At 49.9% G+C, this 24,018-nt stretch overlaps 1 protein-coding gene across 1 annotated transcript in view; it reads right to left on the reverse strand.

Moving 5' to 3' along the window:
• Positions 1-24,018, reverse strand: part of HDAC8 (histone deacetylase 8) — a 194,483-nt gene that overhangs the window by 2,739 nt on the left and 167,726 nt on the right. Inside the window, exon 10 of the mRNA XM_061570433.1 lies at positions 9,113-9,218. Within this exon, the coding sequence (XP_061426417.1) occupies positions 9,113-9,218 (106 nt within the window). The remainder of the gene's footprint in view (positions 1-9,112; positions 9,219-24,018) is intronic.

The following is a 24,018-nucleotide window of genomic DNA, read 5'->3' on the forward strand; positions in this document are numbered from 1 at the left end:
CCATCATCATTCATCATCACATTCATCGAACTGCACAGGTCTGTCATCGTCGTCATTGTCATCGTCATTGTCATCGTCGTCGTCGTCGTCATTACTGGAGTCAAGTCTCAAGATACTACTGTCATTGGTGAGTGTAGAACACCATAATACGTATCGTATGAGAGAGAGAGAAGTGAATGTATAATATTAAGGTTTTATAATTAAATAGATTTAAGTAAAATATATATATAAAGTATAAATATTTTAAACATGCTGGTACCCACACACACATATACGGAAATTCCTAGGGGGCCAATCCTACTTCGCGGATTTTCACCTATCGCGAGCAGTTCCGGTCCCCATTAACCGCGATAAACGAGGGATCACTGTATACGAGTACGGAGTTGTAGGCAACGCGATGCACCGAGTGCCGACTGGAGCACAGGTGTGAGGCTGGCTACGTGCGGTGCGAAAGAATCTCAACGTGGGCACGTGCGCGCAAGCGGCAATGAAGTGAGTTGCCGCTGAGGAATTGTCAAGTCAGCCGTCTCTCGGGCCAGTACAAATCCCAGCGCAAGAATTTTTTTTTATAATAATAATAATAACCCCTCATTCCACTTAGCAAAGAATACAAATTCTGCAGCCAAAAAACACACGCCCCTTAAAATATGCTGCATTTTGCGCCGCTTTTATTTCCTAAATCGCTCCAAAAGAGACGATAAATGTTTTGCAAACTGCGGTGCCGAGTGGTGGCGCAGTGGTTAGCGGTGCTGCAACAATGAACCCAGTGACCCCGAGTTATATCTACCGGCCACCGCTAACGTGAGTGGCACCTGATATCAAGACAATGTCCTGCCCCCCCCCCCCCCCGCACAGCCTCCTCATCCTCCTTCACAAACCCGCAAATGACCAGCGTGGTCACATTTGGTTAAAAAACCCCCACGGTTGACATGGCACGGGGGAGGCTTTCGTCCATCGATGGACTGAAAAACGTCTACAATTGATTCATTTTACAACCATCATCAATCATATTCGATCATCATCATCAGCCATGTTCAATCCATTGCTGGATGAAGGCCTCCGCCCCGCCCGCCCCCCCCACAAAGCCCACCGCCGTCACATTTATTTATTTCGGTGAAATAAAAGGAGCGTTTCGTTCGGAGTCCAATAGCCGTGGGATGACGCGCGTGGTTCTGGAAACAAGAGGTGACACGTGACGCCAGCAATCACAGTGGTGTGTGCGTGCGTCGTGTGTGTGTGCGTCGTTTGTGTGCGTGCGTGCGTCGTGTGTGTGTGCATGCTTCGTGTGTGCGTCGTTTGTGTGCGTGCGTGGTGTGTACGTGCGTGGTGTGTGCGTGGTGTGTGTGTGTGTGCGTGTTGTGTGTGTGTCGTGTGTGGTGTGTGTGCGTGGTGTGTGTGTGCGTGCGTCTTGTGCGTGCGTGTTGTGTGGTGTGTGTGTGGTGTGTGGTGTGTGTGTGCGTGGTGTGTGTTTGGTGCGTGGTGTGTGTGTGTGCGTCGTGCGTGCGTGGTGTGTGTGTGCGTGCGTCTTGTGCGTGTGTCGTGTGTGTCGCGTGCTTGGCTTCAGCGGCCTTCCCATGGCACGGCCGGCGCACCCCAACCCGGCCCTTCACCTATTCGAGGTTTTCAATAAATAAAAAATCCTTTAACTGAAATCCTATAGGGCGCTCTCCCCCCCACCCCCCCCCGATAAGGGAAACATACTAATATGGCACTGTGTCATATTGGGGGAAACTGCGGCAGGGCTAGCATGCCGGAAACGCGTAATCGAATCACAGATGTCTTGTAGAACAAACACAAACACACCCGTGGAAGAAAAATCAATTAAACGCTTTTTGTTTTATTTCGCAGGGTCAGAGAGCGCTAGGTACTCTGACACGAAAGGAAGATGTTTTTTTTTTTATTTTGACGCCGTTTGTATTTTTTCGATGTCGGCAGGCATGAGCGACGAGCAAAGCGTGCCAAGCGTGGTGCCTTGGTCCGTCTCAAATTATTTCTCGGCCCTTTTTAATATTCATTTTATAGCCGACTGCACACAATTCAGTAATTCCCTGAAGAAATTATAGCCTTGCTGTTATAACACAACCATCAGCACTGTGGAAACTGGCACAGTGTGATGCCCATTAGACTAACCCACTGCTCTGCAGCGCACAACCCCACGCCGAGTGAACATACAGCAGCCGCCACTGCACACGCGTGGGCATGCACACGCGTGTGGATGCACACGCGTGTGCGCACGCAAACACGTGGGCACGCGCCATCCCGGACGACGCGTCAATCCACGGCGAGTGTGGCAGCGGCGTAGCTGTCGAGGGGTGCAGGCGGTGCAACTGCACCAATGCCCGCGGGCTGGAGGGGGCTCGGGCTACGTAGAGTGGGGGTGGGGGCAGAATTGGATGGGGCAGTTGCCCATCTCAATCCTTGCACAAGTGCCCTTGAAAATCAAGCTCAGCCACCGAGACCCATAGACTTAACACAGAACGTACAGACCAGCGTAGATATATACACTAACATTTTACCCTTAGACTAACGTAGGACCCTGTAACTAACTACCAATGAATAACAATTGAATGATTACCAATGTATATAATTACAATACCCCCCCCCCCTTGCCTCGAATCACTGCACCAGATTGAATTGAATTAAATGATGACGTCACCCTGAGGCTGCTCTATTTAAGAACGGAAGCAACAGGAGAGCTTCACCATTCTTGCCCGATGAAGCTGATTGTAATTATCAGCGAAACGTCGTACTACTCAAATTTAAAATGCTGTTGATCCTCTCTTCAGCACACTGGTGGGCTAAAGAAGAGAATTATTTTGTCCTTTGAAAAACGTGACACATTTTTTACTGTTTGGCCGTGTCGGGTGGTGGAGGGTTACGACACATTTATAAATAACACGATCTGACCCAAAAACCTATATTATGAATAATATTGGTCGCGAAAGCCCTACGTGTTAAAAAGTCCCTGAGACTAACATCGGACCCATAGACTGACATAGGACCCAAAGACGTCCCAATGTACATTATCCCAAGTCGTCGGCGGGCAGACTGCAGCGACTTGTCGCCACGGTCCGGCGAGCAGTATACTGAACGTGGAACGCCGGCTGCGGAAATATCTTCTGCCGTCACTGGTCAGACTGGAGTAGGTGGCACGTGGAGGCACACTGGATGTGGTGTGCTGCGTGCTGGGCCGCTAACCCATCACCGCCCCCCCCCCCCCGGACAGATCCCCGCTGAGATTACGGCCGGCCGGGCTCTGTGCTTGTTGACAGTCGGTGAGGCCTCGACACGGCCCTGGGGCGTTTGTGATGGGAACGAGGTTGGTTGGGGGGGGGGGGGTGGTCAGACCGGTGAACCTTGTATACAGAGGTCACTGCGCTGTCTCGGGGGCTAACCAGCCTCCCTCACTCTCAAGATTAAGATCAAGATGTCATCGTGGCAAAAGCTGTTGATGGCCACAACCTCACCGGCAACACTTCCTGCCCCCTGCCAGATCCCACAGCAGCTGCTGCTGCAGAGTAGACACGCGACCTCCGACGTCCGAGCTAGCAGCGTCCTGCCGTCCGCCCCTAGGGCTTCCCCTCGACCGCCGGACTTTGTGGAGGCCACTGCTCTGCCCATGTCGCCCATGGGCCCTCCTCTAGAGCTGCACGGGCCGTCCTACCCAGCCCAACCGTTCGTGCCTAAATCATCACCGCAATACTCACCCCTGCCACGTTCTCTTCCCAGCCTCCAAGTCGATGGCCCTGTCCTGTGTTTAGTTTGTTGTCCTTCGCCGCACCTCCCATTAGCAGGGTTGGCTACGTACGGCGCAAGAGAAGTTAAACGTACGAACGCACGCACTCATCGCAACCGTTTTGTGCCCAGTCACACCGCCGGCACTTAACCTGCCGTGTTACCTGCCAGGCTTCTTGCACTGCTTGTTTTGTCTCGCCATTTACATTCCCAGCAACCCATCTCAAAACACCCGGTGCTCAAATAGCCGTCAGATTTTAGTTTTTTTAAATCACGCTCGCTGAGCACAGGGCCCCCCAAAAATAAAAACCCGAAACCCAAAGCGGCCAGCAACGAACAGCACTCGTTAAAAGCTAAGAGTGTAAAACACTTGGGGAAGGGAGATGATGAGTGGGAATTCCCAATTTTATAGGTGCGAGGGAAGAAGCAGAAAGAGAAGTGGTTGTGACCTGCAGTGTGGCGAGTGGTGAGTGGGTGGGTGAGTGGGTGGGTGGGTGAGTGAATGAGCGAGTGGGTGAGTGAGTGGGTGGGTGGGTGAGTGAATGAGTGGGTGAGTGAGTGGGTGGGTGGATGAGTGAATGAGCGAGCGAGTGGGTAGGTGAGTGGGTGAGCGAGTGTAATGTTGTGACACCTCAGTCATCTCAGTCATCTCAGTCAGTCGACCCGTGGGCACCTGGGTCTGCCCCGTAACCTCCTGCCAGCGGGTGTTCGACACTTCACGTGGCCTCAAGGTGCACATGGCCTGGCACAAGCGTCGTGGTGACGTCACCGCCACTTAGTGGCGAATGGCGGTTGTTGTTGTTGTGACATGCAGTGTGGTTGTGGGCCAAGTGGGTGGGTGAGCGAACGAGCGAGTGGGTGGGCGAGTGTACTTTTGTAATTTGCAGTGTGGTTGAACACAGTGCGGATGAGGCAAAACAGTCAGTCTGGTAGATAGGAGTTCCGAACTTGGCAGGAGGAATGAACGAGTGAAGGTAAGTAGCAAGAGAAGAGTCATAGGCAGGCGATTGACCGCCGGCGAGCGAGTGAGCGAGCGAGCAAGCGAGCGAAGTGAATCGGTGAGCGCTGAATCATTAATCAACTGCTTCGTTAGTCCATCCCTGCGATGCCCAGAGGAGAGCATCACTTTACCTGATAAAATCTGATGGCTGAAACCTCCCCCTCCTCCTGCCCGTGACTATTTTTACTTGCTGACATCTGCTTTGCCATCTGCCTTGAGAAACACAACGCCGCTGCCATCGCCCCCCTCCGCCAACGCGGACGGTCCTGCGATCGCACGTGGGTAGGTGGCCACGGACAGCGGTGGCGGCGGCGGTGACCGATTCGCCACCGAGTGGGGCGCAATATATCATCGCGCCAAAACGTGTGATTTATCGCGAGGGCCGCCGGGCAGAGTTTCGTTGAGGGGGGGGCGGGGGGGGGATGGTGGCGGGGAGTGAAAAATCATAAACAAAACCGTGGCGCCCGTTATTGCATTCCGACAAACATTAGCGGTGGCCGTTGTTCAAATTCACGCGGTAATTCCTGAACCTTCGGGGAAAAAAAAAAGGCCTGGCAGTGGTGAGGAATGTAATATTAACCTAACATTCGGTGATTATTTTGACTTAATGACTATTTTGCATCACGTATTTTATAGGTTTGCGTCGGACTGTGACCAGTTCAAAACAGAAAGCGTGCTTGCCTATTAGGCATCGGGTGGTTCACCAGGGCTGGTTGAAGCGAGCCTGAGTCTGCTGATGAGCCACTGGACGTCAAAACCGGTCTGGAGATTTTCTTGTTGAACCAAAGTTGCTGAAACCGTGGCACTCCCAGAAGGCCGAGCGGTCGACGGATTGTGCAAAACAAACCGTCACTCTTATTTGTATTTGATGTGCAGAGACAAAAGCGGGAAGGATGCATTGTTTAGTTTCATAATATCTGAGGGACGGGGTAGGTCGTCGCGTTGAACGGCTCGTGCGCGAAGACTTGCGGTACCCGTTGCACGACGATACTGGATGTGGTGTGCCGGTTGTGGCAATATGTTCTGGGCCACTGGTAGGCTAGAACAGTCACGTGACTCATGGCCATGGCCAAAGTGAGAGGTGTTCTTGATGTGGTGTGCCGGGCGCAGAGATAGTTTTTTTCCATTACTAGAACACAAATGTAGCCGTTGCATTCAGCACGCGTCTGATGATTGCTAAACACGTCTTGCGTGATGTAACGATTGTGATCCAAATTCAAGCGGAGAACCGTGTGGGAGAATGCAGACGCGTGTGGGATGTGTTTAGCCATCATCAGGCAAGTGCAGTGTGTACGACTCAATCCAGAATTAAAAGATGGTAATTTGGTAATTGACAGGCGATGGGTGGAGGCGCTGGGATAGTGGACAGCGCACTGCGCTATGACCACGACGACCCGAGTTAGATTCCTTGCCACGGCTAACATCAGTGGCGATTGATATCAGAACGAGTGCCACCCTTTTCCAGCCAATACACCAACCCACACTGACCAGCGAGACAAAGCATGGTCAAAATGCCCCCATAACCGGCATTGGCATGAGGGAAGCCTTCATCCATCGGTCAACAGAGAATGCGTCACATTTATTTGTTAAAAAGACATGCCATGGTGTGTATGTAAGTTGAACTTCTTTCGCACCGTACGTAGCCTGCCAAGCTAATTGGATGTGCGGGGGAAGGTCAACAAACTAAATACAAAAAAGCAAGTTCGAAAGAAATCAGTTTTCAACCTAGACGATTTAATAGCGCATAGCTGCAACGGCTTCCTAATATCGGAAGGAAGAGCCTTCCAGACGGCCACTAGCCAAACGCCGCCGCTGCTGCAGCTGCGATGAAGTCGTGGTGCCGCCACCACAGCGAGGAACGGGCTTTGGCCGACCTGGATTAGTGTATTTGGGGCTGAGGCTGCGACACGCACGGGCACAACAATGGCCCGACTCGGGCGATCCGCTACATTCACAAAGGACCGGGGCAACCGGCTTAACGTCGTCGCGTGCGGCATGGCTCGCCGTGTCGCGGCGGCGGTGGTGGTGGTGCCGCCGGGGGTCCTGTCGATTGCGTTACGAGCCGCGCACAGCAAGGAGAGAAACTGATTCGTTTTGTTGGCTTCCTCAACAAAGACAAACATCCACCCCCCCCACTTGTACAGCCTTAACAGACTGTTGGGGCAAGCGCTGTTAGCGAGTAGCACCTATGAAGGGCCTAGTGGCACACGAGGGGGTGGGTGGCCAACACCACGCCTGGCCGCCTCTGTCTCCTTAGTGGCGATGTTTACACACCGCACTGGGTATTCATTTGAGGCTGAGTCGACCTAGAGGAGGCCCAGGACCGGTTCAGATAATCGACACCGATATGTTGGCCGTGAACGGGAATAGAACCTGGGTCCCCGGGTTCGTAGCGCAGCGCAGCGCTCACCGCTCCACCACCGCTCCACCACCGCTCCACCACCGCTCCACCACCGCTCCACCACCGCTACACCACCGCTCCACCACCGCTCCACCACCGCTCCACCACCGCTCCACCACCGCTCCACCACCGCTCCACCACCGCTACACCACCGCTACACCACCGCTACACCACCGCTCCCCACCGTCTTACCAAACACACACGGATGTACGATTTTAATAAAAAAACGAAATCTTCCAGCGAGCAGCTTGGTTATCCAGGATTGATAATTGATTTTTAGGGTGCGATAGCCCTGAAGTCAAATGTGTGTCGTATACCCTCCTCCACCCGGCACCGGCAACGAATCACGTTGGAACGTGAACCAAACGTGCCACGTTATTGTTATTCTTAGGTTTTTTCGGTAAAGTCACGTCGGTGAAAAATTAAAATTAATAAAAGTAAAATAAATATAAAATAAAAATCACGACGTTTCGGAGGCAACACAAGCTTCCGTCTTCAGGTGGAACCGTCACAGCACGATAGCTGTATCAAGTGAGAGAAATTCCAAGAAAACAGTCCTTGTATATATACTAGTTGAGGGTGGGAGGAGCCAAGGTAGGCCCTCAATATTATTGTTGTGAGGTTCGGTGCGGCTGAAGCACGCTGTTAGGAATGAGCCTTTGTTGTGTAAACTAGGTGCGGATGATGTAAAGGTTATTGTTGCTTCGGCACAACCGCCAGAGTGGCTGGAGAGCGATCACACAACATTCAACAATTGGGTGACGGTTTAAGGTTTTCCCATCTTCCTTGCCGCCTGTGCATCAAGTACCATGTCCGCGTCCGCCGCATTGACCGTATGTCTTGTGGAAGAAGTGTGAGCACCCACATTTTACTGCACCGCACGCGACCTGCCGCTCATCGCCTGTGGTTGGGCTACCCAAAAATTCTAGATTTCAAGCTTTCGTGACTGCAAGGATTCATATTCTTAGGTTTTTTTCGGTAAAGTCACGTAGGTAAAAAAGTAAAATTAAGTAATCAATTAAAGCAATTCATTAACTGTAAAAATTAAAATTAATTAATTACTTAAATTACTTAATTTAAATTTTTTACCTACGTGACTTTACCGAAAAAACCTAAGAATATCTACCCAAAAATACCGCTCGGTGGACAACAGCGGATGGGGAGTGGGGGACGGTGGGGGAGAGGATTTCAGAAACTGGACGGGAGATGGAGTCGAACCGGTGACCTCTGGATTGCAGATCCAGTTGTGTTGACCATTATATACAACTGTGGCAGCATCCCCGATGAAACAGATGACATTATCATGAATATGTTTTACAATTATACCATGCGGGTCCCATCTCTGGTTTTCTCTTGACAATTAGAAACGTGCGTTTAGATTATTTAGAGTGTTTGGCTGTTATTGATTTGCACGTGATAAGCCATTTCTTTGAGCTATCATTTGTGGCCAGGTCGCATCTGAATGAGAAGCTAATAGCTCAGTGGGCATTACCTGGTAAAATAAAAAAAATGTTTATTTTAATTTTTTGTTTAATTTGTTTAGCTTTCCTATACTCTGCACTCCAACTATGTTTTTTGTATTCATTTTTTCGGTAAAGTCACGTAGGTAAAAAATAATAATATCAATAATAATAGAACTATTATTAAAAATAATATAAATAATAATATAACTATTATTATTATTAACTATTATTATTTATAGAAATTTTTTTCTTTTATTATTTATTTTTACCTATGTGACTTTACCGAAAAAACCTAAGAGTATGAATCCTTGCAGTCACAAAAGCTTCAAATATTTTTTTGTATTGTTCGTTGTTGTAACTTTCTGACCTGCCCCTGCTGGACATCTATGAAAAATAACTTTATAGCTCATCGTATTGCTCCAGCGTAAATGAAGATTCAGATGTGCGGCGTATTGAGCTGAACGTGAACAAGGCGTGTGCGTCTGTGTTGGTGTGCGAGTGCCTTTCCCATACCTCGTACTCTGGCGATGAGATTGTCCAGATACTGTTGGTCGTTTTTGTCGGTCCGACAGCTTGGAGTGATGTCAAGCATGTAGTCTGGTCCATATTCTGTAAAATACTACACAAAGACACAGCAAAAACAGTGTACGTTGCATTTTTTGTAACTCACGGTTTCTTGTGCAACCTTCTCCCCGTGCCTGATTTGCCGCTCTTTTTCAATCAATCAGATTATTTATTTATAACCGGGAAAGAGCGCATTCAGATACAATATCTCTTTGGCAAAGGTGAAGCAGGTCAGACGCACTGCGGCATTAATCATGACGGAAATCGCAATTTTTTACCTGTAATGCACGCTAATATCCTTTTCATCCCATCGACATCACCATGAAAGTATCCCAATGTTTCCTCTCTGAATAAACAGCCGTGTATAATTGAATAAAAAAATAAACACGATTCATTTTTACCGCAAGCGTGCCGTTTGAGAGCCGTTTGATTTTTTATGTGGCAGAAATAAAAATCCATAAGAGGTTTTTTTTGGGTTAGAACGCGTAAATATATAAATGTGTCGTTAAAAACCGCCATCACCCGACACAGCCAACTAGTAAGGGTTGTCACGTAAACAGAACGTGGCCAATTCGTCACTCGTACAGCACACCGGTGTGTTGGAGAGCCAAGCCAAAACATTTACAATCTGAGTACGACGTTTCGCCAGTGATTACAACTAGCTTCATCAGGCGACAGCCAGATTTGTGGAGAAGTCCACCTGTTTCGTTCCTTATATAGAGGCGTAGATGTGGTGACCACACTTCTGCAGTCTTGCGCAAAGTGGGGGGGGGGATGACTGAGGCAACGTACATTATGCGAGCCCTTTGAACTTGTCCTTCCTGTCCATTGTGTGTATTAAAATAGCCGTACAACGGTAATCCCTATTGAAGTAAGCTGCCCTTTGTAGGCATGCATTTATATAATGTATTACTTGATGATTCGCTTCCACGCAGCACTAAGGCAGTCACTATCCGAACGGTTAAAGTTTTATTTTTATTTCTTTTAATTTATTTAGATTCTCTCATTAGTCTTGGCCAGTAGTAGCTAGTTTTGCACAAAATTTCAACATTATCAAAATCAATTGAGTGTCCTTGATGGCACGCGTGTTCTGCTACTGCTGACAGTTGTATTTGGGATCATTTAATATTTCTCTGATGTATGCTTTCGTGACTGCAAGGATTAATATTCTTAGGTTTTTTCGGTAAAGTCACGTAGGTAAAACATAAAAATTAATAAAAGTAAAATAAAAATAAAAAGATTTAACTACACTTATTTGGTCCATCTTATTTGACAGACAACTATTACAGGTTATTGATAGACAGCCAGGCTTGTTTTACCATGTTTAGTTTTATTTTTTCACACTATTGTTATGTAGGCCAGGCTTAGCCTTTGTTATGCAGTCTATTCTTAGTCTTAAGCCTCACCTTACCATATTAATAAAAAGTGTGCCTTACTTGGCCCTTCCCCTCTCCAACCATTATATATACGGAGTGGTAGCTCTTGTAATCTCTCATTTACTTGATACAGCTGTCGTGGCTGTGACGGTTCCACCTGAAGACGGAAGCTTGTGTTGCCTCCGAAACGTCGTGATTTTTATTTTTATTTTATTTTACTTTTATTAATTTTAATGTTTTACCTACGTGACTTTACCGAAAAAACCTAAGAATATTTCTCTGATGTTATTTTAGTCTCATGCTGATCATTCGTCCTGTTTGCCCAACAAAACATTTGCCACACGTGCAGTTAATCCGGTACACACCTTCTGTTGATAGCTTCGGTAATACATCTTTCGTACCAGATATTATTTTTTTGTATTTTATGTACCGTGCCAAATCTGACTCAGATCTTTTGTCGCTCGTGTTATTTGATTTGGTTTCGGCATTCAATGCTCTGTTGATTTGTGCACCATTGTAACCGTTCATTTGCAGCGCTTTTTTAACATGTTGAATTTCACTTCTCAGACTGTCACCATTTGACGCTTTCTTAGCTCGATGAATGAGCGTCTTGATAAGAGCAGATTTCTGTGCGGGGTGATGGTGTGACCTGCATTCAGATAGGCGTCAATATGCGTTTACTTTCGGTAAACGCTGCGTGTTATTTTACCATTTCGACCCCATCCGAGCAGAGTATCAAGAAATGGTAGAGCTCTGTCAGCTTCCACTTCCAATGGTGAACTGGATGGATGGGTTTTGCGAGTTGAGAGGAATATATCTATTTTTAATCCGTATATTCTGTACAAATGATTATATTGTCGCTTTATTTAAAACTCTGTTTCCCCAACCCTTAGTTTTACCGCGCGTGCTCTTGCCGCCACGTCACAACACGGAGAAATATCCGTCTGGAACGATCGCAGTGAGCGGCGTACCACCCTGTGTCTGAGAATTACCCCAAGGACACGATGCCACGGAGGCTGCTTACGAGTTCACTCCCGCGAGGTCTCGCTCACACCAGAGGCAAATCCTGCGTACGTCCCTGCGACGAGTGCTCACTGCTTGTCAATCAAACCGAATTCTTCAAGTCTCACACAGCTGGAATAAGCCCAATTAATGGGAAATTATCATTGAATACGACGGCATAACAGAGCCCCGTGGTGTACACAGAGTGCAGTCTACGACGATTATTCACTCGGTGTCATCGGGCGTCTCTATCTCTGCCATGGAGAAGGGGCATTGCCCAAAGCATTCTCTTTCCGTGTTTTCTAGATCACGAGACTCCCCATCCCGCCCCCCACTAATGTTAGTTTTCAGCAAAACTTGGGGGTCGCGTCTTACGATCCGGAGAATACACTGGTCTTCCGGAAGGCGTGTTTTCAATCAAATTGGTAAGAATAATTTTCCGGAAGACGGTCCGTATGTATGAACGTACGCACGTGCATGTTGAATTCCTTTCGGACCGTACGCAGCCCAAGCGTGCCAATCGAAGTTGCTGAACGTATTGCTGTGATTCTCCACAGCAATCCGCGTCTCTCATTGTAAAGCAGTACACGCAGGACAGAAGACACCACCAGCCGTGCATAATCATCTTCCAGAAGACGTCTCTCATTGTAAAGCAGCGCGTCCATCATTGCCCATCTCCAGGAGAGACGGCTCTCTATAGTTACGGCATTTATCTTCGGGAAGACGTATTTTAATCTAGTTGTTCAGAATTGTCTTGCCCACTTGAAAGCGGTGCGGTCACGAACATGTTACGGAAGACAGCTCTCTGTAGCAATACCGCATCCTCCAAATGATAAAACACACTTTCTTTTCCTAAAATTACCCCGAAGTTTTGAGCGCATCCTACTTTCCGGAGGCACCCCCTGCATCTCCGATGTAGCACGGTTGGTTACGTAAGGTGTGAAAGAAGTCCAAAATACACACACACACGCACACGTACACACACATACACACAATCCGGCGAATGCGGCAAAATCATTTGCGCTCTTTAGTTGAACGGTGCCGACGAGCAAGTTGAGTTTTTTTTGCCGTTGTTATTATCCCAGCCGAACGCTGAGCACTGTGGATATCAGCCGCTCAGCCGCCGCTGCTGGTTCACCGGGCTGGATCACGTTATAGAGGATGTAGAAAAAAAAACCGTGGGGGCAGGGGAGAGAGAGAGAGCTGGAAGCACATTCCTGGCACGGAAGGCCTCACAACTGCCATCTGGGAGACCAGTTGTAAGGCACGGGCTTTCTCTTTGTTTAAATTCTAATCTCCTCCTTTTTAAATGCTTATGTAAAATAAAAAAAAACCACACACCAACAAGTAAACGAACCCCGGGCGCATTTTCGCCTCGCTCCCTCCGTGCGGGCAGATGCAAAGAGGCATTAAAATGTGGCTGCACGGATGGATGATTTTATTTTTCTGCATCACACCAGCCATCCTCGACGGAATAAATATTCACAAACTGCTTCCCGCCCATCATTCAGGTTTCGGGGGGGGGGGGGGGGGGAGAAAAAAACCTGTTTGTGTTTTTTGTTGTGTTTTTAAACATATTTTTTGTGTAAACGTGCATTGTGTGTTCTTCATTCAGCGAACCGACGACGCTAACATTTCTAATAATTTCAGGCTGAAAAACAAAAAGTAAACCTACCCATGTAAATACACAATTTGGGTGGGCGGGGGGAGGGGAAGGGGGTTCACGTTGGAGCGGAGGCGCAGTGGTTAGCGCACTGCGCTATGAAGCTGGTCACCTGAAGTCACGATTGCCAGCCACGGTGAACATCGTGGTGATATCTGAAGCTGTGTCTGGGCCGCTGCACCCACCTCCCACCATCAATCTGCAGTGACCAGCGAGTTGAAGTATTGTATGGCTGAACAATCACCACCACGACTAAGACGGTACGGGGAAAGCCTTTATCCAGCAGTGGATTAACAAAAGCAGCTGTTGTCTCCTCGCTTATTAAATCAAGAACGGCAATACATTTCATATAAATGGGACCGTTGAGGTGATCACACTAAATGCCCCCCATTTTTCTTTTAAATCGCACACACTTCGGATTATCTAGGCAAATAGCGGATTAGATAGGTGCAGGGGTGTCTCGTGGGCAAACGATGGCAACGTGTATCAGCAGACGCTAATTTAATTCCACAGATTTATCTGCCCTGGCCCAAGCCTTTACCGACGTACGCAAAATCTGCGTGGGGGATGGAAGACAAAGCTGGGGGTGGGGGATTTGGGAGGACGCAGTGAACGGCACAGCACCAAGGAGTGAAACTTTAGATTACCCAGCAGCCCTCTCTCACGGACATGCGGCACACCACAAAAGAGCCACCGCACAGCCAGGCAGGCACACGGCGGACAAGCGGACGGGCGGGCACGCACCGCGCGAAGTAAAGCTTTCGTGCCTGCAGGGATTCATCTTTTTGGTTTTTTCGGTAAAGTCACGTAGAATGGAAATAATAAAATAATAAAAATAAAACATAATAAATAATTCTCACGACGTTTCGGCCACAACGCAAGCAGCCGTCCTCAGGTGGAGACCAGGTCTGTCGAGTAGACAGAGTCTGAATAATAAAATAATTCTCACGACGTTTCGGCCACAACGCAAGCAGCCGTCCTCAGGTGGAGAGCAGGTCTGTCGAGTAGACAGAGCCATTCAGACTGCTTGCGTTGTGGCCGAAACGTCGTGAGAATTATTTTATAATGTGTTATTTTTATTATTTTATTATTTCCATTCTACGTGACTTTACCGAAAGAACCAAGAAGATGAACAAATTCACTTTTGTAGCATACGAGAGTCGTGGGTGAGCAAGCCCAGAGAGCGGGAAGGCCAAGGCTCTGCCTGGACACAGACTTTTTTGGTTTTTAATTGATAAGCTGGTTTATGCGCTCGTGGAATGTGATTCGAGACAAATGACAGCATTCTTTACTCGGAGATGCACTTTGTTGCCCTGGGTGGAGAAGTGGGAGGAAAGCAAGGTTTGTTTGGAGGGGGGGATGAGGCGACGCACACGCACGCGCACACACGCTCACGAAAGACAAAGACCCCCCGTGTAGCCTTGACAGACTGCTAGGGCAAGTGCTGTTAGCGAGCGCCTACGAAGGCCGGCACAGCACACGAGGGGGTGGGTGACCAACACCTACGTCCCGACCGCCTTTGTCTCCACCGGTGGCGATGTTCACACACCGCACCAGGTACTCATTTGAGGCCGAGTCGGCCTAGGGGAGGCCCAGGACCGGTTCAGATAATCGCCACACAGGTGTTGGCCATGAGCAGGAATCGAACTCGGATCACTGTTACACTACCGCTCCCCGCACGTGCTGACACATTCACGCACTCAAGACGCATTCACGCAACGCGCACAACGCTGGAGAAACGTGTCTATCCGCTCTTCATGCTGCACTCACAAGTCACTACAAGACCGGTCAGCGAAGTCAGCATTGTCACCGCCGTCGCACCAGCAGAAGGCTGCCAAATCCGCAGAATGAATGTTTCTAAAGCCATTGGATCGCAGAAAGCTCTCTCGAGGAAGGCACGATGGAATATAGCCCAGGGTGGGGAGAATGTGCGGCCCCGCAATTCCCTGCTCAAGCCACTGCTGGTAGAAAGGGCTTCCCACTCGCGGGAGCTCTAGACAGCCCCTCTAGAGGGTATCTTGGTCTACTCTAACATGCCGACCGGGTGGACTTAGAAGGTGGGAATTAACCCGCATTTGTTTTTCCCACCAGACGCGACCAGCCGATCGACTTGACGGCGACACAACCGTTGGCACCACCGGTTGGGCGAGAGGCGACAGATTCAAGAATGGCGAGGTTCTTGAAGAAGCCTCATGGGCCACACGGAGCGAAACGTCGGGGCATCGTGGAGCCAAATGTCAGACATCTCCGGCGTGTGCTTTCGGGGTTGTACCGCAGCGCCGCGCCGGCACGACGTCCGGAACGTCTGACATCACGGCAAACGACGAGCGGCAACGATCCGCAAAAAAACAAAGCACGCATCGCGAGAGCTGTTCGGAAGCAAACCGCAAAAAAACCTGCACGGCACGAGGTGGAGGGGGGGGGGTGATGGAGGGGGGGGTGGGTGGAGGGGAGGTGGACGACTCTGCTGTGAGGGTGCCGCGAGAGCCACGAAGCGGCGAGTGAATGGAGCGGCGCTGGAGGACACGGGGCACTCGGTGCACGTTGGGGGGTTGGGGGGGTGGTGATGACGGCGTGGGGCCTTGCGAACGATGCCGCCGCCGCCTGTAAACACAGTCCCCCCCCCCCTTTGAGGGAGACGACGGGCGATGCCACCACCACCGCACCCAACACCGCCACCACAAATGGGCACCGCCAAACCCGCGGAATATAAAAAATCGACACGGTGGGTACGGCGGCGGGAGCAAGACCGCCGCTCGGCTCCAGCGGCTCCGCTCGCCTGTTCGCCGAATCGTCGGGGCAACGATGGCACGAGGCGCACAGGGCGCCAACAACAAAGTCACGCAGCGCGCGTCAGCGGCACTGCCGTTGGCCCCCCGAAAGGAAAGTTTACAACGTTGGGACAGGCGGCGACGACGTTTTCAGACAATGACGCCTTTCTTCGCAGCGAAAGGGGGGCACAAACTGCCTGACGGGCCACCGACCGTATATTTATTTCCCGCGTTATCGACGGACGGTGTTTTGTTGACCGCGTGGCACGAGCATCGCGGCGCTGTAATTAATGGTTGGCGCGCTGCGATTTCCAATCCGGAGGTCGCCGGTTCAATTTGTACTTCCCAGCGTGGCGGTTGTAACAATGGTCAAGCTTCTTTAATCACCCTCTCCCGCCTCTGCCCACCCAGCAATATAACCGAGTGCACAAAGATGTAGTCGATCGTAGATCACGCGTCCTACTCTTCCGTAGAGAGGAAGAGGAGGCCAAATATCCCATCGGGCAGTAGTTCTTAACTTGGGGTGCACGGACCCCCTGGGGGTGTGACATGCCCTCTCTGGGGCCCGGTGCGAGACACGGGCAGAGTCTTGAAGGTAAATCATGGGAATACAAATTGGGCACGTAAGTTACGACTTACTTTGTTTCATCTTCTTGGTTCTTTCGGTAAAGTCACGTAGAATGGAAAAAATAACAATAATAAAAATAAAACATAATAAAATAATTCTCACGACGTTTCGGCCACAACGCAAGCAACCGTCCTTATTATTTCCATTCTACGTGACTTTACCGAAAGAACCAAGAAGATGAATCCCTGCAGTCACGAAAGCTTTAAATCGAAATTTTACTTTGTTTCATCAAAACCTCTGCATTTTTGAGAACCAAAGTGGGGGGGGGGGGGGCAAGGCTCCAGTAAAGGTTAAGAACCGCTGGTGTAGAGAAATCTCTACAGCCCCCTCTTAGGGGAAGGCCCCTTCCGTCAGCAGTGGCGTGAGAGATTGCAGGGCGTGCACCATTGCCGTTTCACTTTTCGATTAATTATTTTTAGACGTACAGTAATTTGACCGAGCCAACGAAATAAAAAGTAAGATTCTAGTGAACGTACCCCCCGCGCACAATTGCGCACTCATTTTGATTATCACCTGTTCGTGCGGTTAATTTCTGCTCCGATTGAGGTTCATTCTCCGCGCCGCCGTATGAAGTCTGATTTATCTTTGTATATTTTCGGTGACCCGGTTCACCCTTGCAAATGAGACTCCCCAGTTCTCACACCTGATGAAACCAAATAAATAAAAGTAAACGTCTCCTCTTGAAACGCAGTGCAGTTTCACAGTTGTCATTGGTCGCGCGTTGCTCTCCCGCAGGAGTCGGATGCATTATTAATGCAGCTGGGAGGGCAGTAACGTGGTGAGGAACGCGCGCAAAGACACAGATCCCCCCGTGTAAGCCTGACAGACTGTTGGGCCAAGTGCTGTTTAGCGAGTAGCACCTACGAAGGCCGGCACGGGGCACACGAGGGGGTGGGGAGGCGAGCACCATCGGGTGACATCACTTTTGTGAGCACGAAAGCACGTAGAGAATTGTTACACGATTTAAATGATCTGAATAAAAAAAAATATATCTGCAATTGTCTTGTAAAATCCAAAAAACTGACGTTAAAATCCCAAACTCATCCCTAGCATACATCATTTAAAAGGGCACAGTGTGCTTATTATTAAGAGAGAGAGAATTTTTTTTTTCAACGTGTTAAAAAAAGTGGCCTTGGGCAGGACACGTGGCCAGAAGGGTTGAGGGTCAAGGGTCAATGATATCGATGGAGCAGCAGCCAAGGAACAAAACGTGTCTAAGAGGGACGTCCATTGGGGAGATGGAGTGATTCAACCAGCTCGTGTGCGGGTGCTTGGTGGATCGTTACACCGCAGAATCGTGTGAGAGATGGTGTCGGCTGAAGGAGGCCTTCGACCAGCAGTGGACTGTCCATGGCCGATGACGATGATTAAACACACAAATCACTTAAAAGGGCATTGCATACTTACGGTTGACATTTTTTAGAATGTAATACTTTTGCATTGTTAATAATCTACTCTCCAACTCTCAACCCAACAAAAATTCCACACAAATCACGTAAACCCCTCACTCCCCCATCATCGCAATCGCAAACCATGTTCGATCTACTGCTATGATGATGGCCTTGGCAAGCCGCTGCCACCATCTCTCACCCCCCGAACCCCCCCGTGATGAGAAGTGTAATACTTTCTACAAGGCTAACGAGCGAGACACAAAACGTTACTGTACTGTTCCGTCGGCCAAGGCGGGGATTTAAAATATGATAAGGCGGGCGAGTGGGGCTGTGGGTCTTTTCCTGAACAGCGATTCTCAAAAGACCGGGCAACTGTAAACCTGTCACGACCAACACCACCCACCACCACCCATCACCCATCACCGTCAGTCACTACCACGCGCCCTTCGTGGGCTTGTTTTCACACCCATATTTACACTGTGTGACAATCGCATCGCATCGTACACACACATCTCTCTCAGCCTGCAGACAACGCAGGCGGAACGCTGCTACGTTGCGGCTGCGGCGGCAGTGACCGGCCTCCCGGATTAGCACAGGCAGCAACAGCAGCAAACAGGGCCATGTTGGGGGATGGGTGAGCCCTGGGATGGTATGCGAGGAGGAGGAGGTGGTGGTGGTGTAGCGGTTAGCGCTACGCTGCACTATGAACCCGGCGTCCCGAGTTCGATTCCCGCGGCGTACCAACACCGGGTGACGATTTTCCGAACCGGTGTTGGGCCTCCCCCTAGGTCGACAAATGACTACCTGGTGCGCTGTGTGGTAAACATCGCCATTGGGGAGACAAAGGCGACCGAGCGTGATGCTGGCCACCCCCTTGCGTGTGCCACGGTGCCGGCCTTCGTAGGTGCTGCTCGTTAACAGCACTTGCCCTGAACAGCCTGTGAAGGCTACGCGGGGGATCTTTGTCTTTGGCGGTGGCAGCGGTGGGGAGGGTGAGCTGGAGAGAGAGAGAGGCTGAAAGGAGAGAGGCGGGCATTTTGTTATGAGGAGGGGGGCAAACACCCAGAAAACGAGTTTGGAATTCCAAGGTTGGGCTGTGGGATGGGAGGAGGAGGTGGTGGTGAAAATGAGAATATAATTAAATATGTAACAGACCTGACCCTGATCAGGGCCGTTCCCATTATCATCATTGTTTACACACACACACAGTGAACACCGCACATTACTAATCTAGCAAACATCCAGTACCACAACAACGACGACAACGACGACGACGAGACACAAATCGATCTATTTCTTTTTCCACCCCAACAGTTCGGCGCGTGGTGCCAACAACGAGAAACGGATTTCTCCATTGGCCGGAGCCGCCGAGAGGAGGCATCGGGGCCTCCCAAAAGCTGCCACTGGCGGAGGCCAAGCACAGCTGCAGCGTCCACAGGCCACAGGAACACAAAAGGGGCTTCCTGGCGGAGGGCACGGGCAGAGGGGAGGGAGGGCAGGAGGGGGGGGGCGCCTGTGAAGGCCAGGGGCTGTGATCCGGTCGGCCTGGACAGAGTGGAACAATCAGCCGAGAATGCGGCCCGAAAACCATCCCCCACCCACCGCCTTCCCACAACCCTTCCCCCCACCACCAACCCCCCCCACCACCAACCCCCCCACTATCAACCCCCCCACAACCCTTCCCCCCCACCACCACTACTCCCCCCACCACCAACCCCCCCACTATCAACCCCCCCACCACCAACCCCCCCCACAACCCTTCCCCCCCACCATCAACCCCCCCAACACCCCCACTACCCCCACTACCCCCCCCCCACAACCCCCACTAGAACCCCCCCACCACCCCCCCACCACCCCCACTACAACCCCTCCCACCACAACCCCCCCACCACCACAACCCCCCCACCAACCCCCCACACCACCACCACCCCCCCACCAACCCCCCACACCACCGTCCCAAAATAAAACCCCAGAGGGACAGGCTTCAGCGAGAGGCCGTGGTGATGATGGAAATGAGAGACGTGGCCACAGAACGCGCAAACGAGATGTTGGCCTGTCCACTCGTGACAACAACCTCATCGGAGAACGATTAGAATCAGCGATTAAAATAAGGGATTAAAATTGCCTACTGGCTGTCGAGGGAAATATAAACAATTTTAATCGCAGCGATTCTCAATCTAATTTTGTTCCATAGCCCCCGTATGTTTCATTCACACAATGCCTACACAGCAGTACGTTTTCTTTCTCCATAATTGAGGGGTTGGGCTAGATCGCGTCAATATAAATGTGTCGTGAAACCCGCCACCACCCGACACAGCCAACTAGTAAGGTTTGTCACGTAAACAGAACGTGTCAATTCGTTACTACTACAATTCGTTGCTAGTACTGTTAAACAGTACGTTTTTATGTCACTGATTGCAATTTTATTCATTATGTGCATCCACTAGATTATACAACTAGAATGTACAGTTTTGATTTAAAGCTTTCGTGACTGCAGGGATTCATATTCTTGGTTCTTTCGGTAAAGTCACGTAGAAGGGAAATAATAAAATAATATAAATATAAAACAATACAAATTCTCACGCCGTTTCGACTGCAACACAAGCGATCATCATCAGGTGTGAAATCCACAGCAAGAAAATAGAATGGACAGCCCAGTGTCAATCCACTGCTGGGAAAAACCAGACCTCCTCTCGTTATGCTCGTCAAGCTTTTTTAGTTTTTGTAATCATACTTCACCATGCTGGCCATTGCGGATTAGCGACATGCGCTTTGGGAGGGGGGAGAGGCAGACCGATGAGTCTGATGTCACGGTGAGTCTGATGTCACGGTGAGTCTCATATCAGGCACAGAACTGATGTTAGCTGTGGGCCAGCAATCGAGTTCGGGGTGACCAGGTTCACAGCGCAAGCAACGCGCACACCACTGCCCCCCCGTTAGACCCACAGCCTAGCGTTTATTTTATTTTCCTTTCATTTACAGATTAAGGCATGCACGCTACACATACCTGATGATTGCTTAACGCATACAAACTCACACACACACGTGTGATGCGTAAACCACTCCACCAGCGGCACCATCCAAGGGGCAAAAATAATGAGCGGGACCATTCGTTTGGCGGAATGCCTTTTGCGCGCTAATTAAAATAACGGGACATTGGCAGGCACCATTAAGAAAAATGCTTAACTGATCAGAGTTTAAGTGAACCTTAATCCGATACAACCGCATGGACCGTTTGTTTTCTCCTTCCTGAATCTGAGCGCGGTCGATCGAATGTACTCGACGTTTTATTTATGCAACGACAACATCAACAACAACAAACAACAACAACAAATGTGAACGAGGGGGATCCGTCGGTGTGCGAGGCAGAGAGGTGACGTCCTGGCTACGCTTGCATTGAAACAGCTCTGTTCGGCTCTCGTTCTAAAAATATAGAGTCCACCGGGTAAATTGCATTTGAACCCCGCGATAGATTTAGCACGCTGCCGTGAGACCAACGGAGCAAAATGTATTTGTGTAAATATATATATTAAAGCTGTTACTGCTATATTCGGACAAAGCAAGGTATAAATACACACACACACGAGCGCACGTGCATATGCACATGCTGCATTACCACACAGTTTATAATAAAGGGGCAATAATTATCCGCAAGAACAATATGCCCCGACACTGCGCTGATAATGCAGGAGCTTATATTGCAGAGAATACACTGCTTGCCCTTGCCTCAGGCTGTCCTTCGTACGTCAAGCGTGGCATTATTTGCGTGCACATGCACAAAAAAATCCCAGGATGCATCATTGCATCAGATCAGATGACCTCCCAGAATTCTCTGGGGCTGCTCGCTCAGCCAAGCGAGAAGCGTCAACCGCACGTTAGGCAGGAGGACAAACAAACAAAAAATTGGCGAATTTCAGTTGAAAAAATCATAAACAACAATGCCGCCAATCCTCGCGGAGTGATTCGTGCAGCAGTGGAGTGAACATGTCTGATGACACATTTTTGTGCTTATTCCTATCACGGCTCAAGAGGTCTGACATGCCAAGGGGCCAGCCACAAACAGCACGCCTCAACGTGCAGCCCTGCATATCGCTTTGCCCACTCCGCTGCTGACCAAAGAAAGGGCCTCAACTAAAGAGGGAGCTCTGTGAGCTCTGGAGAGGCCCTTCTCAATGCGCAATGGATAAAAGGTAACAAAAGCACTTCTCGAATGCAGTTATAAGTAACTTGGGGACATTCCAAAGTGGAGCGGTGCGAGAGAAGAATTAGAAATAGAAGTGTCGTGACCTCCAGTGGTGGTGAGTGGGTGGGTGAGTGTGTTGTTGTTGTGACCTGCAGTGTGGTGAGTGGGGTGAGTGTGTTGTTGTGACCTGCAGTGTGGTGAGTGGGTGGGTGAGTGTGTTGTTGTTGTTGTTGTGACTTGCAGTGTGGTGGTTGAACACACTGGTTGGTGAGACAAAACAGTCCGTGTCTGGCAGACCAAGTCCTCGACATGGAAGGAGAAATCAATGGGTGCATTTCACGGGAACAGTGGCCATGGTAGTAGTAGTAGCAATGGGATGACGATGATGCGATGATGAAATGCATCGATCGAGCGTTTGCGATGTGTGCGCGTCAGTCCTCAGGCCCGTCGGCGCACTGGTGGAGGACGGGGGGTTAATTTTGCGCGCGAAATTCAGCGACAAAAAAATGTTGCCAACTAAGTTTTAGTTGTTTTTCTTTCATTTTAGTCGGCGGTGACTACGAGCGGAGGACAGTCACCGAGCACGGCGGCGGCGGTGGCGGCGATGGCTGCCGCTGCCGTCCGCCAGGGACCAAGGCGAGAGCGGCCGCGATGGGGTTAACGAAGACACGGACTGGGATACATTTTGGTACCGTTACGAAAGACTGCGGTGTACCGAGCAAGACCGAAACACGGTCATTGGCTGTGAGTGGACATAGAAAAGATTGAGCGCGTTCCACCGATTGGCTGACCCGAAAGTATTGAAGATAAAACAAAATTGAATGCCTCTGCACGCCAACATATCATGACCGAGTAGTGAACAACATCTTCCACCTGTTGACGAGACTAAGAGAATGACTCAATGAAAACCCCAACATTCCGCAGGCTCTCGTCGACTAAACTAGAAAAAAAGGCGACTTCGGTAAAACGCCGCTGCTCGCAACCATGGCACAAAGCCACCGGTTGCTTTCCACTTTTAAATCAAGATTGAAAACTCATTTCTTTTAGAATTGCTTTTTAGTGTTTAGTTTGTTGTCCTTCGCCCGCACCTCCAATTAGCACGGTGCGAAAGAAGTTCAACGTACACACACACTTACAGACACAGGAGGAGGCATCAACCCAGGGGCCCCGACGACTTGACTGGCCAAATGACTCCGCTAAATGGGACTCAATCTAAACAAACTCCGGTGGCCCAAATACAGAAAAAAAAACCCCATCGCAGGTTGGGGAAGGAAGTGTAGGTGTTGCCCCCCACCCCCCTCCCGTTCCCATCCAAGGATAATTACTTTCGCTTGCGCCAATTTCAAATTTGTTGTTTTCTAGATAATAAGCGGTCCTGAGCCGTTATAGGTCAACTAACCGGTGGGTAACGTGAAATAAACAAACGAACGCACAAAGCATTCACGAGTCACGGCATTGTAAATGTCGCGCGATTTAATTGCGTATTTGCGCTTTCGTACCGTGAGCCCGGACACATCAACCGATGAGCTCCTTCCCCATCGTCGCCGTCGTCGCTGTAGGTGAATTATTCGGTGAGCACAGCCGAGCCAGCTGGCAAACGGCAGCCAGAAATCTTCCTCCGCCCTCGTAATGAACGCAAGGAAGCACGCCGGCAGACGCGTGCTTGGAATCGCGCCGAGCGACGGAGAGAGAGGATCGCGTGGAATCAAAACGAGGGCGTAAGCGCGCAGGTTAACAAACACGACACTGGAACGTTCGGTGCGGCTTGGGGCTGTGGGACGTGTCGTCGCTAGAAGCGTTGGTGGACGATGGTCAAGGAAATTAACGGAATGGCAGCCAAG

This window comes from Lethenteron reissneri, chromosome 6 (assembly GCF_015708825.2).
Source record: "Lethenteron reissneri isolate LAM-NWPU_2019-01 chromosome 6, ASM1570882v1, whole genome shotgun sequence".
Taxonomy (NCBI): Eukaryota; Metazoa; Chordata; class Hyperoartia; order Petromyzontiformes; family Petromyzontidae; genus Lethenteron; species Lethenteron reissneri.